Source organism: Candida dubliniensis, chromosome 1 (assembly GCF_000026945.1).
Source record: "Candida dubliniensis CD36 chromosome 1, complete sequence".
In the NCBI taxonomy this organism is placed as follows: domain Eukaryota; kingdom Fungi; phylum Ascomycota; class Pichiomycetes; order Serinales; family Debaryomycetaceae; genus Candida; species Candida dubliniensis.
In genome coordinates this window covers 2,517,010-2,533,677 of record NC_012860.1, presented here as the reverse complement: position 1 = coordinate 2,533,677, position 16,668 = coordinate 2,517,010, and the positions used below count along the sequence as shown (strand labels likewise).

At 32.8% G+C, this 16,668-nt stretch overlaps 8 protein-coding genes across 8 annotated transcripts; 5 read left to right on the top strand and 3 right to left on the bottom strand. All coding sequences in view use genetic code 12, as the record gives it.

Annotated features, from left to right (window-relative positions):
- Positions 1–67: 67 nt before the first annotated feature.
- CD36_10680 (conserved hypothetical protein) lies at positions 68–805 on the bottom strand (the record flags this gene model as incomplete). The annotated part of the gene is made up of 1 exon (XM_002417665.1): positions 68–805. One exon carries the CDS (start codon positions 803–805, stop codon positions 68–70), a length of 738 nt encoding a protein of 245 aa, XP_002417710.1.
- A 569-nt stretch (positions 806–1,374) lies between these two features.
- On the bottom strand, positions 1,375–2,181 carry CD36_10670 (ribosome-biogenesis, nucleolar protein, putative; the record flags this gene model as incomplete). Its single annotated transcript, XM_002417664.1, has 1 exon — positions 1,375–2,181. One exon carries the CDS (start codon positions 2,179–2,181, stop codon positions 1,375–1,377), a length of 807 nt encoding a protein of 268 aa, XP_002417709.1.
- A 550-nt stretch (positions 2,182–2,731) lies between these two features.
- CD36_10660 (conserved hypothetical protein) lies at positions 2,732–4,924 on the top strand (the record flags this gene model as incomplete). Its single annotated transcript, XM_002417663.1, has 1 exon — positions 2,732–4,924. The coding sequence occupies one exon, from the start codon at positions 2,732–2,734 to the stop codon at positions 4,922–4,924; it is 2,193 nt and encodes a 730-aa protein (XP_002417708.1).
- Positions 4,925–6,527: 1,603 nt separating this feature from the next.
- Positions 6,528–8,006, top strand: CD36_10650 (conserved hypothetical protein; the record flags this gene model as incomplete). Its single annotated transcript, XM_002417662.1, has 1 exon — positions 6,528–8,006. The coding sequence occupies one exon, from the start codon at positions 6,528–6,530 to the stop codon at positions 8,004–8,006; it is 1,479 nt and encodes a 492-aa protein (XP_002417707.1).
- An 83-nt stretch (positions 8,007–8,089) lies between these two features.
- Positions 8,090–9,964, bottom strand: CD36_10640 (conserved hypothetical protein; the record flags this gene model as incomplete). Its single annotated transcript, XM_002417661.1, has 1 exon — positions 8,090–9,964. One exon carries the CDS (start codon positions 9,962–9,964, stop codon positions 8,090–8,092), a length of 1,875 nt encoding a protein of 624 aa, XP_002417706.1.
- A 508-nt stretch (positions 9,965–10,472) lies between these two features.
- Positions 10,473–10,778, top strand: CD36_10630 (SUMO-family ubiquitin-like protein, putative; the record flags this gene model as incomplete). Its single annotated transcript, XM_002417660.1, has 1 exon — positions 10,473–10,778. One exon carries the CDS (start codon positions 10,473–10,475, stop codon positions 10,776–10,778), a length of 306 nt encoding a protein of 101 aa, XP_002417705.1.
- Positions 10,779–12,272: 1,494 nt separating this feature from the next.
- On the top strand, positions 12,273–12,569 carry CD36_10620 (conserved hypothetical protein; the record flags this gene model as incomplete). Its single annotated transcript, XM_002417659.1, has 2 exons — positions 12,273–12,303; positions 12,370–12,569. The coding sequence occupies 2 exons, from the start codon at positions 12,273–12,275 to the stop codon at positions 12,567–12,569; spliced, it is 231 nt and encodes a 76-aa protein (XP_002417704.1).
- Positions 12,570–14,340: 1,771 nt separating this feature from the next.
- CD36_10610 (growth-and/or replication-involved protein, putative) lies at positions 14,341–16,362 on the top strand (the record flags this gene model as incomplete). The annotated part of the gene is made up of 1 exon (XM_002417658.1): positions 14,341–16,362. One exon carries the CDS (start codon positions 14,341–14,343, stop codon positions 16,360–16,362), a length of 2,022 nt encoding a protein of 673 aa, XP_002417703.1.
- Positions 16,363–16,668: the final 306 nt, after the last annotated feature.

Genomic DNA, 16,668 nt, shown 5'->3' with positions numbered 1-16,668 from the left:
TATATTATATAACTATGATGATATTAAATTATAATATTTTCTTTATATTCAAAATATCCTTCATATTTCATTTTTGCAATTCGTCTTCATTATTTTCATTGATAGTTTCCAATCTATTTGTAGTTTTTTCAGGTATATAAGTAGGTCCAACAGTATCGGTAAAGCTTCCAACGCCCCATTGGGTAAATATACTAATAAAAGCTGTTGCTAAGACAATTTCAGGGTCAACTTTTACATTATCCACTAAAACTTCAAAATCTAACTTGAATTGTCTCATTAATTTAACTTTAGCTACTCGAGATCTTTTCTCTTCCAATCCACCATTTGGATTAATTACTTTTTCTAAACATTTAGTCGATGATGACCAGGAATATTTACAACCATCATTAAGATAAAATGATCTATACCTTCCATTTATCCCCCAGTCACCAAAAATCAGTCGATGATTGAAATCAGATTTATTGTGGAAATTTATTGATCTATCAATTAATCCAATTTTTAAAGTTGCCACTTCTTGACGTTGGGGCCAATTTAACATTCTCCAAATGGGGTTAAATGTACTTAGTCTTTCAAATGAATAAACTTGATCACCATTACCATCAAAAACTTTAACTGTACGGTTTTTATCTTTACGATCTTGACGAACGAAAAATACTATTGATGAAGGAGTCAATGGAGTTACCGAAGCATTTGAGAAATTCAAATCCAAAATCTCACTAAGATTAAACAGTTCTAAAACCACTGATCCTAATGTTAATGATGTAGTTAAACCTCGAACTGAAGTAGTCTGTAATATATTATTCATTGAAATTCCAAGCAGACTCAAGACAATTTTGGAAAAATGAGGGGAAATTAGAATTAGAACTAGAATATGAGATATATCCGATGGATTAGTCTGTTGAAACTTCTTTTTTTAAATTAGCCAGTATTGATCAAAAAGCAAAAAAATAATAAAACAAAACAATTATAGGCTAAACAAGCCAATATAATAATAATAATTGAAGAAAGAGTTTAAATGGAAAAAACAAACCAAAACAGAAAAAGAAGGAGTAGAATATCATTGTTTGTTTTATTGATTTTGTATGGGTGTGAAAGTTATAGGGAGAATCATTTCGATAGAGACAGACATAATCTTTTTTTTTTTTTTTTTTGATTGCGAAAAAGAAAATCACAACTAATATTTTAGTATGCTGGGGGAAGGAAGTCTGTTTTTTTCAGGTCATCACATCATACAAAAAACTACAAAACAAAGAAACAAAGATTTAACTTATAAAATATATAGTTTATACAATAGTTTCGATTGAATATATACGACGTAAAGCCTCTAGCTTTGCATCTTTGATTTTTTTTTTTTAAAAAAAAGTATCACACTTTTTAATAGATTCCCCAAACGTCTTCACAACCATGACAAAATTTAGAACATGCTACTGAAGCAGATAATGGATAATCAGAAAGACCAATTTTTTCATCAACAAATTCATCAGCAAAGTTATCTTTACCTCTAGCCATTGCTCCAACGAAAACACATATACTTTCATTTTCTTCTAAAGTGGTCACATAATCTTGAACACGTTTAAGTTCAGCATCAAATGATAATGTAACTTTACGACATTTAGTTGGCAAGTGATCTGTAATTGGGTTTTTAATAACTTTCAATAATACTTCTTTAGAATTTTCTGAACGAATACTTAATTTATGTAATAATTGTACCATTAATCCCGAAAATCTTTTAAAAGTTCTGGGGATTCTAACACTTGGGTTAACCTCTATTAAAACACCTCTGGCAGTTTGAATATAAACTTGTAGTTTACCGGCTTTATTGATTGGTGAATCTAATAAGGTCAATAAACATTGATGGGTAATATCTGGTCTTGCCTCGGCTATATCTCTCCCCATTTTTCTTAATAACCCTTGATGATCATCACAATTTAACAAGGCAAATCTATCACCACCTGGACCGCCAGTATTCATTTTATATGTTTCTAAACATGCTTGAGATAAGACCACAATTAATCTTTGGGTGTTCTTGTCACGAGATGTGAGTGCTGTAGGTTGAACTGGCACCAATGATGCTGGTGGAACCGATGATTTATTGTTGGAGGAAGAGGATTTAGTTTTAGAATCCAGATGAGTGGCTTCATTCTTATTAGTTTCACTTGTTCCGTTTTTCAATTCAGACATTCTAATAGTAAGGGAGGGGATTAATTCTATAGAAAAAAAATGACAAAGAAATATTCTATTAGAAACAACCAATTTAATATAAACAAGGGAAGTCTGCAAGTAGATGATATTTGATAAAGAAAAATTTTTTTAGATTTTGATTTTCAGATTTTTTTTTACTTAGTGCGTGCCTCCAAATTGGATTCTTTCAATGAGCATTTAATAATGTATTGGTGCGACACGCTTTCAGAAAAACGTCAGAGATAAATCGCTGCAGCTTCAACTCGTATGAATTTAAAGATAAGTAGGAAGAGATTTGATATTCTAGATAATTATTAGCTGTAGTCATTTGTAATTGACAAATAAATAATATTTTTGCCCTCTTTTTATGTTGTTATATTATTGAGACAGCAGATTTTGATAACAAACTACTACACTTCGGAACGAAGAAAAAAAAAAAATATTGGCCAATCTTACAACAAGAACAACCAGATTGGCGCAACAGACGTGATTTCATTAATTCTTCAGAGTTATGATATAAGCAAATACATGTATATATATATATATAATCATGTCCAGCTCAGACGACGATTTTGACGATGATAATGATGATGTTTTATTACAAGATTTTCTACTTGGAAAAACACAGATACCAGAAAACCCCACCATTCTGCAAACCCAAAATCCAATTCCAGTTAAGATTCCCCAAATACAGCAAGCAAACACGCAAGCGAAGAAGGAAACGATTCTAGATGATGAAGTACAAGCAAAATTATTCCAAGCTGACGGAGAGATAGCAACCTTGCGTGCTCAATTGCAACAATTGCAAAGACAGAAACAGGAGGAAGTCTCAGCTCTAAAAGAATCCTTTAATACATTTAAAGAATCTAGTGAAAATCAATTATCAATATTAAAGAATGCAGTCCAGACACTTGAAGATGAAAAGAAGTTTTTAAACAATGAGTTGATATCGAAAACTGCTATTAAAAAAAGAAAGACAGAATCGCTAAACAAAACAACAACGTCCACTTCAGCAAATGAAGCAAAGTATTTACAACAAAAATCATTGAAGGAATCCGTAACTGAAAAAACTGGTACAGCTGACTCTTTAATTTTAGCCCAAGATGGGAGTCAAGGTAAACCAATCCAAAAAGTTATCAGGTTACTGAGTGACTCATCACTACTTATAGATCAACTTTGGAATCATTCTATAGTTGGAAGCAAAAGAACATCATTTGAATACTTGAATAAAATATGCATTGATTTTGATTTGGAATTGAATTCTGGGTTGAAAATTGTGAAACGTACCTCGCTTTCATCAAGTATTGTTGAGTTTTTAATGATGAACAAAAATAACAGATTAGATAAGCTCATTGAAATTTTTACCATATCAACAATTCAATTAGTTGAAAGACTATTACAAAAGAAGTACATTCTTGCAATACCATTCATTTTGTCTTTGATTGATTGCGCTCTATCTTTCCGGCCAGCAGCACTTACAAAATCGTTGATTGTGCTATTATTGAAAAGAGTATCAAAAATAACAGAGAGTCTATTGTTTTTGTTGAATTCCAATCTTGATGAAGATGATTTAGTCAATTATCATGATGTTCCATATCAGGTGATGGTATTAGAGAAATTCATTTTTTTAGAATGTTTGGATTTGATCGAAAGGTTGGTGACTTTAACTACAACATTTGATATTGAGTTTATCAAAACAGTATGGCACAACCCCATTTTGCCACAAAACATAATAACTTCATGTCTTCCAGATAATTCAGAGAGATTCAGAAATACTGCTCAAATAAATGTGGTATTCAATATTGTGGAGTTGCTTGTTGCTTCAGTCACTGAAGAGACATTTGCATACAATGATACGAATTTAGATGAAAAATTGATTCTATCATTACTCAAAGTATTCCTAATAGATATCCCTGTGCGAGAAGAGTTTATGTTTTATGGATTGAATAGAATCTTGGGGAATAATTGTGATTTTCTTAAAATTGATAGTGTTATCCCTAAAGATCACGATCATTTGAATAATTATTTGATCGTAATCCCACAACCAATTCCATTCGATATTGAAACTCCACAACAATTTCGAATTAATATGAACCATGAATATCATTTATTGATTCTTCGACTTAAGATTGCTGAGCTTTTTTTGTCTTTAATTATCACTAAACAAACTTTTGATTTCTTATACAACAAAGAACATTTCAAGTCGTTGATACGAGTTATTGGATTTGAACAGAACCATATTGCACAATCACCTAGATCCAAGCATGTGTATTTACGATTACAATTGATTAGCATGTTAGTGAAAATTATTGATTATCTTACACAAGATTTACGTGATGCCAGTGAACTAATATATAGTGAGTTGATGTATGAGATTTTTGTTGTATTCCTGAGAATAGCTTTTGGCGCCGATTCATTGTCAATAGATGCACATAAATTATTGGTTAAAATCAGAAATCGACCAGGTGGTAAAAGTTTGCCTGTTTTTAACAAATGGTGTGAGACAAGAGCAAGACAGTTGAATCATGTATCATTACTGGACTTCAAAGTCGAGGTTGTTGCTAATGTAGAAAGTGATTTTGCCAATGGATTAGAGTTTCCATATGAATCAGAAACAGTCGAGCTAGCAAGAAATATATTGAATCGATTTGTGGATCATGATGAAGCGGAGAATTTGTATGTCAATATGAATGCTGAAGACCCGCATGATTCAGATGATGAAGGCGAAATGGACTTGACATGACATAGCTAGTAAGAGAAATGGCTACAGGTAATATACAAATGAATAAGATCAATTTCCAACATTAATATACAGATTTTATTTGTTTCTTTTTATGGTGTATACGTAAAAAAAAAAAGACTAAACCTCTTATTTAAACAGATATTAAATAGTTATTACATTCTCAAGCAAGAATTTAACCAATTCTTCCATGATATAATAATTAACACGACTTTATGAATAATGACAAATGTATGACAATAACTTCAGTAATTAGTTTAAGCGGAAGGGGTTTGAGCTTTGGCAACACCAGTTTGGAAACCGTTCTTGAATCTTCTGCTAACGTGTTTCAAGTAAGCCATTCTACCGGTACCAGTAGTTCTTCTTCTCTTAGCTTTTAAAGCCCAGTTGTGAGATCTCATTTTAGCAGCTGGGTAACCACAAGAAGAGCAAGTCTTCTTTTGGACGTGGAATGAACGACGACCACATCTGTTACATAAGGTGTGAGATTTGTTGTGACGTTTACCTAAAGATGGAGTACCCTCTATAAAAATAAAATTGAATTGTTAGTAATACTGATATTTTTCTTCCCCCGTTTTGGGTGTGGGTGCTTGTTTACTTTGAATATCTAGGCTGAAATCCATTGTACTTTAGTATTGTTGATAAGGTGCACAACACTATTGCCCCTTCCTATTCAAATCCATATGTTTCTTATTATTCCAAATAGACGTGATATCTTTTTCTCATGCAAAATATTTCAACATCCATTAAATCTTGCAACTTTAATACTTCTTTTCTTTCTCCAATGATAATAATCTATTGATATTCCTTTCCAAAGTCCATGGATTCAATCATATTAGATATTCTAATAAACTCTTTCAATATTGTATCTTCACATACTACCCATTGTTGATTATCTATACTTTGATGGTTTAAGAAAGAAAGTCTATGAATTTTCAAAATTTTTTTTTTCTTTGCCTCTAACAAAAATTTGCGGTGTGTGTGTGTGTGTGCACAGAGCAGAGAAACTCACTGTTTGCGCAAGCCAATACAACGTCAAACTTTGTTACTGGTAGCGAGAAAAAAAAATCAAATGTTAGTAGTGTAAAATGGTAAAATAAGTTAATAAGAGAATGTTCACGTGCAATAAACTATTATTAGGGCTGCAGCCCTATTTTGATGGTATTGGTTTTGTACACACTGAGAAAAAAAAAAAAAAAGAAAGCATGAAACGTAAACAAGACCCACGACAAAGCTAAACCGTCAAGTAGAATATGCTCTGGTTTCTTGATAAAAGGAGTAGTCAGTAAATATATTAAATTTAAATGTTTCTTACGTTAATACTCTACTAGCCTCTTTTATAAATCACTTTAATTGTTAAATACATTTATTGGTCATTGATAATACATCCATTATTTGGTGTACTAAAGTGGGACACACTAAAAACTTCAGACGCGACTGCAAAATATAAAATATAAACAACACGAAATTTTACTTTCGAACCCAGGCCGAGTTGCACTACCAAGGATCGTTCAAACTGTTTCCAAAACTATAAACAATCCTCTTGAAAAAAATATACACAGGCCATTTGCTTTTCATTTTTTTTTTTACCACTTTAGAATATATCATGTCTAATATGAATTATCAATTCCCACCTTCGTCGCCTGTGCTCGAAGATTACTCCTATAATTCTTCAAAAGACCCTTTCACGTCAGCTGTGACAAACAAATCTAGGGTTGCTGAAGAAGCAACAGAAGCTCGTGTTTCTCGTGATAACTACCCAACTCCAAATCCATCATCCTCATTATTCCGTTCATCTTCTCCGGCAAGAGAAGCCTATTCTGACAATGACAAGGACATTTTCAAACCAGAACCTAAACCCACTGCAAACATCAACAAAGATTTCAATGTTTTAAATCCAGATAAATCGGTTATACGTATTCCATTGGTGAACACTCACTCTCATTTTTCCATTGGTAGATCATCACGTAGTTGTGAATTTGCTCTTACTGCTTCAGATCCTCGTATTTCTAGAGTTCATTTGAAGTTAAGTTCTAGTTCTCAGCAGATCATTTTAACGTGTCTTGGGTCAAATGGTGTTGGTGTCATTATCCCTAAACCTTGTTTTGTTTATGAAACCAATTCCTCAGATAATTTCATAATAATGGAAAATACTAGTGGTAAACCTTTGGATGCAGATTTGCACAACTATAAGTTAAATAAAACAATCAAGTTGGATGGTCATCATACTGAATTTTTTGTTCGTAAAGGTGAGACTATTACCATGCCCAAATTTGAAAATATTTTGTTGCAAATATCAAAAGATATTATCTTGTTGAATCCAAATGATATTGATGAAGAATTGACCGACGAGGAGATGCCAACTTTACTTGAAAACGACAACAGTAACACGACAAACACTACTCCCATGAACAAAACTGTTAGTCTGGCGCTTCCAAAAACACCATTAAAATCAGTATCAAAAACAATAATCAAGGTTGTGGAGAATGATAATGAAGAACCAGACGAAACACCAAGTAAAGGACAACGTTCTGAAAATAAAACTTTTGTTATGTTTGAAGATAATAATGTTCCACTGCGTTCTGCATCTGCTTCACCAAAGCCACCATCAGTACTAACTGATAAAACAAATATCAAAAGAAAGGCCATTTCTGAAGAACCACAAATCAAAAAGAAGAAAAAACAAATCAAGAGGCAACAAACCCCAGAACTTGACAATTCAGTATTGGAATTACCAAATTTGGCTGAAATTCAAAATATATTGATCAATCATTTAGCATTTTCAAGATTAAGTTCTACTCCAGCATCATTCTTAAATACCATTAGTGTTTTAACATCTAAGTTATCGTTAGCTCAAATAAGAGCCATTTTACATGATTTGAAATGTATTGGAGTGATTCATCGTCAAGGGAAAGATGCTGCTGGTCAACCATTACAGGAAGAATATTACTACATGCCTGAAAACGATGAAGATAGAGAAAGAACCACTTTGGTTTCGAATATCAAAGGTCATGGTGGATTAAGATCCTGTAGAAAAACGCACAAGCAATACTATTGGAAAAAACCAGCACCAATCAAGAAGTAGATACAAAACCTTCTTATATATATATATATATGTATATGTAATTTGTACACTAGATAATGCGATTAATAATCAAACTATTATATTTATTTCAGTTTCTCTGCTGTAGTTGGATAGAAACTTGATGATGTATTTATATCTTGGCTGTTGTTAATCAAAGGATGTGATAGAGGATAGCCATATACTTCTTTCTCATGTTCTGACAATTCACGTGGGCTACTTATAGCATAAGACGTGTTTTCCTGTCTTTTGCTATTCCAATGCCGGATGGCAAGTGTGACACCACCAACAAAGATTTGAAATAGCCAAACACCAAGAAGTCCTAGACTAATGTATAATTCTAACAATATAGACTTGCAGTACAAATCAATTATTTTATTTGCTTTTGTCAAGATGGATTGTGGTTGCAAAAATGTTATATGAGATAAACCATCTTCAATTTCCCTGCTAATAGAAGGTATGTTAATATTTAAGTTATCATTCATCCAAGTTAATCCCTTTTCAATTTTTTCAAGTTTTCGTCCAATTGTACAGTAAACAACTGTGTTTATTGGCCCTCCTAAGGGTGTATTCCCAAATATATCAGATAATGTTTCATTAAGTTTATCCAAAAATTCAACAATTGTCGAGTTTAATGTCACCGATACTTCCTTTATCCCACTGAACAACTCTTGGTTTAGTTTATTTTGTGTATCATCAATGTAAGTGTTCATATCTCGAAGATAAATTGTGGGTGCTGACATGTAGGTACTGTTGCTTATGGTATCAAACGACTTGATATGATTACTCATAGATGACTGAACAGAATTTAGTAGAATGTATTGTGCCGCTACTGAAACAACCCCCATCATTCCGAAAAAGAATACATTCCTGGAAATCTCACTAAACGTATAACTCGCCATCCAAATAGCTTTTTCATTAAGGTCTATCCCCATACGCTTCACTATTGTATATATCAAAAAGTTATTGTAAATATTATATTGGTTGCGAAATTGCACTACTTTGTCGATACCTGTTTCGTTGATAAATTTGTCCATTCGCCTCCAGTGTCTCCATTGAATATAACTCACATACAAGATTGAGCCCACCATGGCAAGTACTAATCCAATAAAAAGCCATTTGCTAATTCTCTCAACTAACTTAGCCAAGGCGGTTTGTACGTCCTTTAATTTGCTCATATCTTTCAAACACTCGTCACGGAAATTGATGGGACTAGGTGCTCCTGTACTAAAATTATAATTCAGTTTCATAGTGTTTAATTTCTTGATAGCCAACTCAAAAGGGGTAGATACTATGGTTTGAGTTCCATTGCCTAATTGTGATAACCCGTATAAACTAGAATTTTTGAAGTTATCAAGTTTTGTAAGAACTTCATTAGGGATCATGATTTTATTTTTCAAATTTCCCAAAGTAATATTGATTTTATTTTGATATTGTGTTGGGTCTGGTTTGGATCCAGTAAATATATTCTTTATAGCACTGAATCCGGTAACCAAATCATTAATGATCAGGGAAAGACCCTTTAAGGCACTTTCAATATCATTGGTGGCAGACACAACGGTAGCATTGACAGCTCGAATAACACCTTCGCTTGCATCAAGTGCTGCCTCAGTTGATCCTTTCAAGGCTGCATTTATTAAACAAATATATGTTCCAAAAAACAATTCAATGAAAAACAACGCTAACTGTTTAATAACTTTGAGGGTTAAAATTATTGATACTATACCTGCAGCCTCTAGTGTTTGCAAACTATCTACAATCATATAATGAATCGTGTTTAAAACCGGTTGAATTTCGCCATTGTCACAAATTGAGTTGTCCAACAATACCAGGTCAAGATTATCTAAGATTGAAGTTTCCAATAGTATCAATTTGATGAGGATAAGAATTAGCAAGATGGCATATTTGTTCAAGTATACTTGAGTTAATATTTCAGGAAGATTCAAATAGTTTCTAAACATGAGAGCAACTGATGAACCAAAACACCATAGCGTCTTTCAATAAAGAAATATCAAATAATTCTGGGTTCTATCAGGTTATCGTTATAGCATTTTATATTCCAGTAAAGAGTTACTTGAAACACTGTTGAAACACTAGTGAAACTATCATCACTTTTTTTCTGCCAGTTAAACCCACTCTAGTTTCAAAATCTTAATACAAAGTTTACGTGACCACAATAAAAACTAGTAGCTTTGTTGAGTAATCCTTTGAATCTTTTTAAAGCATTGATAAGTGCAATCGCTACAATATACTTAATTCCAATTAGTTGAGGTATCTGGTTGCATCAGGAAGACATGAAAACAAGGTCGTGCGACACACATAATTGTGGTGGCCTGAAACAACGCGACCGATCAAACCTCAGTTATAATTTTCTTCCTTTTTCTTAAAAAAAAAAATGCCAATATCAAAACAATCATAGTTTCTTGATTATTAAGTTTCGAGTATTCATCAATTGAAAAAAACATTAAAATGTCCGACACTGAAAACACAGGAGGATCACCACCAGCTGATGCAGGCCCAAAAGAAGAGAAAGGTACACATATAAATGTGAAGGTTTCTGATGGTACACAAGAAGTGTTCTTTAAAGTTAAACGTAATACCAAATTTAGAAGATTAATGGAAGCCTTTGCTAAAAGACAAGGTACATCTCCCGACACCATGCGTTTCTTAGTTGATGGTGGAAGAGTTCATGCTGATCAAACTCCAGAAGATTTAGATATGGATGATGGTGATACTATTGAAGCCCACCGTGCACAAATTGGTGGATGTTTGTAGAAATTGTGTATGCCATCAAGTAAATCCATAGTTCCAAGTACTTAATGGAGGTTAGTTTTGTAATTCAAGGTTGTAGAGTCAAGGTATTCCTGAACCAAGTTGATCAGTGGTTTTGTTTACACCTTTTTAAACTGATTACCCCTTCAATGCCGAAGCGGTGTAACTTTTTTTGATCTACAAAGGTGATCATCCTGGTGATATTATAGCAACATGGATAATACAGATCTTATACCTATTGGCATTTCACTGGACTACATAACAAACAGCATACTTAACAATGTTTGGCGCAAATAAAATTTGGCAACATTGTTTGGAAAAACAATAAAAACCAATACTCTCCGAACAGATGGGGGTTAAGTTCTGCTCTTCAAAACGGTGGTCCGGCTCAGAAGATCGTCTTAGGTTTTACCTCTGCCCTGTGAGCCATATGAATCCGTTGCGAAAAACACCTGGAGGTATGTTATAACCAGAGACCAAATTCAAATTCTTTACACAAGGGCTTTCGGTGATAACAAGGAAGTATAACGAACCTAAACATTAAACCCAATAACTGCGATGGAACATCTTGACAAATAACTCTTGGATGTTATTTTGCCCCACTACTGGTTCCGATAGATTAGGTCAGTCATTTACTTCAACTTCTTTTACCCGAGGAAATTGTACCTTAAATGGCGATGTTAGAATCTGTTGTAAAGTATGGGGGGGACCGAATCCTTCATATTCCGGGAACCATCATTATAGAATACCAATGAAACAAAAAACGGTGTTTCATAAATGTCTAAGAAAAAGAGAGAGCAAATCGGTCTCCAAAAAAATATCGACCGATTTGAAGTATATAGTGAAGGTGTTTTTTTAGATCGGACATACAACCCCGAATTTGTAAGTGACAATTATCAGGTCATTATTATTGCTTGTAAGAAATGAATGTGATAAAACCAAAAAAATAGCAAGTTAATAAAACTCGTTTGATCAGTTCATACCATACCAGGTAAGTTTTACCGCGAAGTATAATAACATTTATTCCATGAATGACCCGAAAAAAAAAAAAAAACTCCTCAACCGGGGCCAGGTTTCTGCGTGGGGAAAAAGAATGAAAGAAAAAAGTCATCAACGGTATAAAAGAGAAAAATCATTAGTTAGTTAACGGATAAAATCGTGTGCTCTCAAATTGCGCGAAATGGTGCAGCAATGGAAAAAAGGATCTACTTGGACTAACAAAAACAAGAATAAACAATTGATTTTTGGTTACATTTCTCATTTTGGTCTTTGTACTTAATTTGTTTTTTTGGTTATCTTGGTCAAAAAATGCTTATCAGGAATTAAACAATAAGATAGAAGGGGGAAGAATGAAAGCAAAAAAAAACTGATATATAAATGGGGAAGGGTTTTGCTCCAAAATATTTCGTGAATTGATTTTTCTTTTCCTTTTCCTTTTCCTTTTCTCTTCAACTATTATAACAATTTTATTATCACTATATACTATTATTCGAAACAATGTGTAAAACCGAAATTTGCGGAATTTGTCGTATGTGATTGTTCTTTGGTTTTTATGAAATCAATTAACTGTTCAATAATACTAACTTTTATTTAGAACATAAATCTTGGACTGGTTGTGGTAAACATGTCCATGAGATAATGGATGTCACTTCTAAAGATAATTGGTGTACTTGCGAACCATTGGATAAAGATGAAGAAGTTTTCATTGAAGGACATGGGGTTTATCCACCAAAAGCAGGTCAAGGTTTGAGAAGGGGCAGTGGTTGTGGTTACCAGAGTTCATCTCCAAAATAATTAAAGGCATCCACGATAATGAATTATGAGGTCAGGTTGTTGTTTTGTTTTTATTGTTAAATTAAAAAGTTAAGTTATTGATTTGGTGATGGTATTCCAAATAGTTTGTACTGTTTTAAATAGAAAACCCATTCAAATATATTCCAGTTTGTTAAAAAGTGTTGATTTGTGGATGCTAAATGTAAGAAAACTAGAATTGCAAAAAAAAAGAGGTGAGTAGATAATACCTATGGTTGGGCAATTGCTATGTTTACAGTTTGTTCTGTAATTGAGCTATCTCCATTTTTCAATATACCTTTTTGCAACCTTGAAATGGTTATAAACCAATAAAAGAACTTACAGAAGGAAAAGCTTTTTGGTAGTTTCTGAAACTTGCTATTCGGCTGGTGCGACACCTACAAACTCATATACCCAATACTTTAGATTGCAAAGACTTCTTATCTTAACCACCGAACTGGAAATACTTTACTCTCAATTAATTGCATTGCAACAGAAGTTGTGTCCTGTTCATATAGCCGTATATTGTTGTGAATTTGCGAGCGTCACGGCTCTATGCAAAAAGTTTTTACCCCACCACACACGCCCCTTAAAAAAAAGGTGTGACTGTTGTGTGTTAGACAAATGGCTATGAAATAATTATCATCTTTTGAGTAAACTTCAGCTGATATTTGTCTACTATAACTTTTGAAAATGAACGTTTCTTTGCTCAATATTATGAATCTTGCTTTAAATATTAGTTTAGTATGTTTGCGGCTGGACATAAACTAGAATAATTCTGGTGTTGATTCTGGACACGTAAATATTCTTTTCCATTCCAAAGAGAAACGTTATTAATGTGTCTGTAATCCCTTGAGCAAGGTTGCTGTTGAATGCTAGTATTAGTTTATTACCAACCATAGACACAACAAAAATAAAATAATTAGTTCAACTCTTTAAATGATTGAATTTTATGAGAAAGAAAAAAAGAAAATACTTATACCCCTCTATATTGTTTCTGTTGATAGTTGAGTTTTAAATAGAGATCAAATGTCGACTTGCGAGAACAACAAAAAAAAAAAATACTGGTGACGATCTTAGGAAAACTCAATCCCAAATTATAACTGATCTAGTTTGCATTAGGTTACATATTCTTGTGTTATTCTGCATTAATGGGTGGGAGGAGTTATCAGAGACCAAAGAATAACATATTAAAGGGTGTTGTAATTTGAAAGTTTGAATGTGATTCGCCCAAAAGAATAAGAAAAAGGGATGATAATAATAATATTAACTGTATAGCTGAGTACACGACATTATGCAAAGACAATCACGACATTTTTTGATATTTGGAAAAACAAACAAACAAGAAGCAAAGAAATAATAAAACTGAAAACTGAAAATTGAAAACTAAGAAAAAACAAAATGGAGAATTTGAAAACATTAACTCACTCGCCTCTCTCGCAGGCAATCACATATACCTTTCCTTACTTTCTTTCTTTCTTTCTTTCTTTCTTTTTTTTGCTTTTCTTTTCTCTCTCCTTTTCCCCTTGCTAAAACTATAATTTACGACTAGAACTGATAGATCTTAAACATAGAATACTTTGGATTCACTGATTCAACAATATTAGACTACAATAAAACTTACGTTAGTGAAACTTTTTGACAATTAATTTTTAATAATAAGATTTCTTTGAACCCCCCAAATAAAGAAAACACTAGAGAGAGGAGAAAGGAAGGGAAAAAAAAAAATAAAGAGGAAAATTTATCACCCAATACAGAACAAATTACTGGCATTATGTCTGCAATGAATTATCCAGATTTCTTGAATACTAGTAATCAGAACGGAAGCTCATCAGCAATGTCTACAAGTAAAAACCCTCAATCACAAGATACCCGCGAAAGAAAACAACCTGACTTGTACCCCTCAGGCAATAATTACATCCAGAATGTTGCAACCAACAAGGAGTATCCACCTCAACAACAACAACAACAACAACAACAACAATTCAATAACCTTTTGTTAAAAAAGTTATCAGCGTTAGATGATGGTCTGCCGTTAGATGTGTCCAGTTTTTATACTAACGCCTCCCTAAACAAAGACTCGTTCAATTTGCCAGCCGAGTTACAAGGTGGTGTGTCCAATATCTCGTCTCGTAGACCAAGTTACGCTGCTGAATCCTTTACTAGAAATAATTTCTATCATCAACCAAGTTTAAATCCACAATCTCCTCAGCTAGGAGCACAATCATCTAATTTTTTTAACAATAGAAAAGATTTGTCTTCAATAGCCATGTTTAATAATTATGCCCATAACCATTACCAACACAATGGGGATGGCAACTTTGATATAAATGATTCGTTTTCCAACTTGAATCTAAATACTAAATTTAACGACTTCCAATCCAGAAGGCCCAGCCAGTTAGCGGATTTCTCATTCAGCCCCTTTGGTGATACTAGACAACCACAACAGCAACCACAACAGCACCAACAACAACAGCAACAACAGCAACAACAACACCAAGCACCAAATCAAAATCCACAACACCAACTGCAACTGCAACAACCTTTGACAGGTGCTGGTAATAATGCCCCCTTCATTGCATATCAGAACAAACAGACTATGAATAGTGTGCAAAATCAATCTATGGGTCAAGGAAATCCAATCAAATTGGAAAACGGGTTAATGTTACGAGATCAATACATTGTGGCTTCTCCTGAATTGAAAAGTTTGTATATGAAAACCATCAAGTATTTCCAAGATCAGAATATCACTGCTGACATTTTATCAAAATTGAATAACTTGTTGACTAATCCAGTTATAATAAAATTGATTACATTTATTAAGAATTTAAACAATCTTACTTTTAACCATAAAATTCTTTGTCTTGTTATCAACAAGAACGGGAAATTTGATTTATTGTCTTATCCTCATAATTCTAATATATTTTTACAAAAGAATGATTTGGTTATCGTTGACGGAGATCGTGGAAAAGATTTGGTTATGATCGTTGAACCATTAGTGAATTTGAATTTTGCAATTTTGTTCAATTTTTTGAAGAAATTGGAGCATTTGAAGAGTTTAACAATTATTGAGGGACATGTTACCAAAACTAATGGTGGAACTCACCCAACCACTATGGATGCATCAACAATAATCAACTCACACCTGAACGAGGATAATGAGTTTATTATAACTTTACCTACAAAGCAAGTACTTCGTTTTGCGACACCTAAAGAAGTTCATAAGATCAGTGGGAAGTTTCTTGAAGAAAAGAAGGCATTTATCACCTGCTACAACAAAATCAAAGAACTTAATCTTGATTCTGACTTGTCTCTTATAAATGTCGAGTACCAATGTGACTTTAAAAAGTTGATCTTTTACTATTTTGCTGGATTCAAACGTATTGACTTTCGAGGTTTAATAAAAGAGTTGTTTAAAATTTATAAAACAAGAATTTGGTTGTGTGCGGTTTTGCCTTACAACAAACCAGAATTGTACATCACTATGGATAAGGAAGATTCTGAACCCAACTTAGTACAAGTGGATAATAATTTGGTTCCTAGAGAGTACGAGTTGACTAATGATCAAATTTTGAATTTTTCTATCAACGAATTTGACAATTTAGCTACCCCCAGCTATTTCCATCTGAAAAATGTACTAAATTTGATAAAGCATATGACTAATGAAATTAAGGGTCATTTCTACGGTTTCAATACAGGGAAAATTGAAGGTAATTATCAATCCATGAAAACGGTTGATTTATCAGATCGTAGTAGAATTTTACCAAACTTTAACCCATTTGGAGATTTCCAATAAACATCAGACAGTTGAAATAATAAAAAAAAAAAAGGAAAAATAAAGCGTTATAGAAAATATAAAAGTAGAAAATCGAAAATTGAAACCTTGTTGCAACTTACTTATAGAATATGTGTGTTTTTTTTTTTTTTGTTTAGTTTACGGACTATAGAGTAGTTTGGATAATTATAGAGTTTGTTTTGTTTATATGTAATCCTCAACATAACTAAACATCTAAAATTGGATAGAATTGATGCCTCCAAATTAGTGCTGTTTTTATATATATTATATACTATAAATTATGGATGGTAAGCTTGTTATATTAAA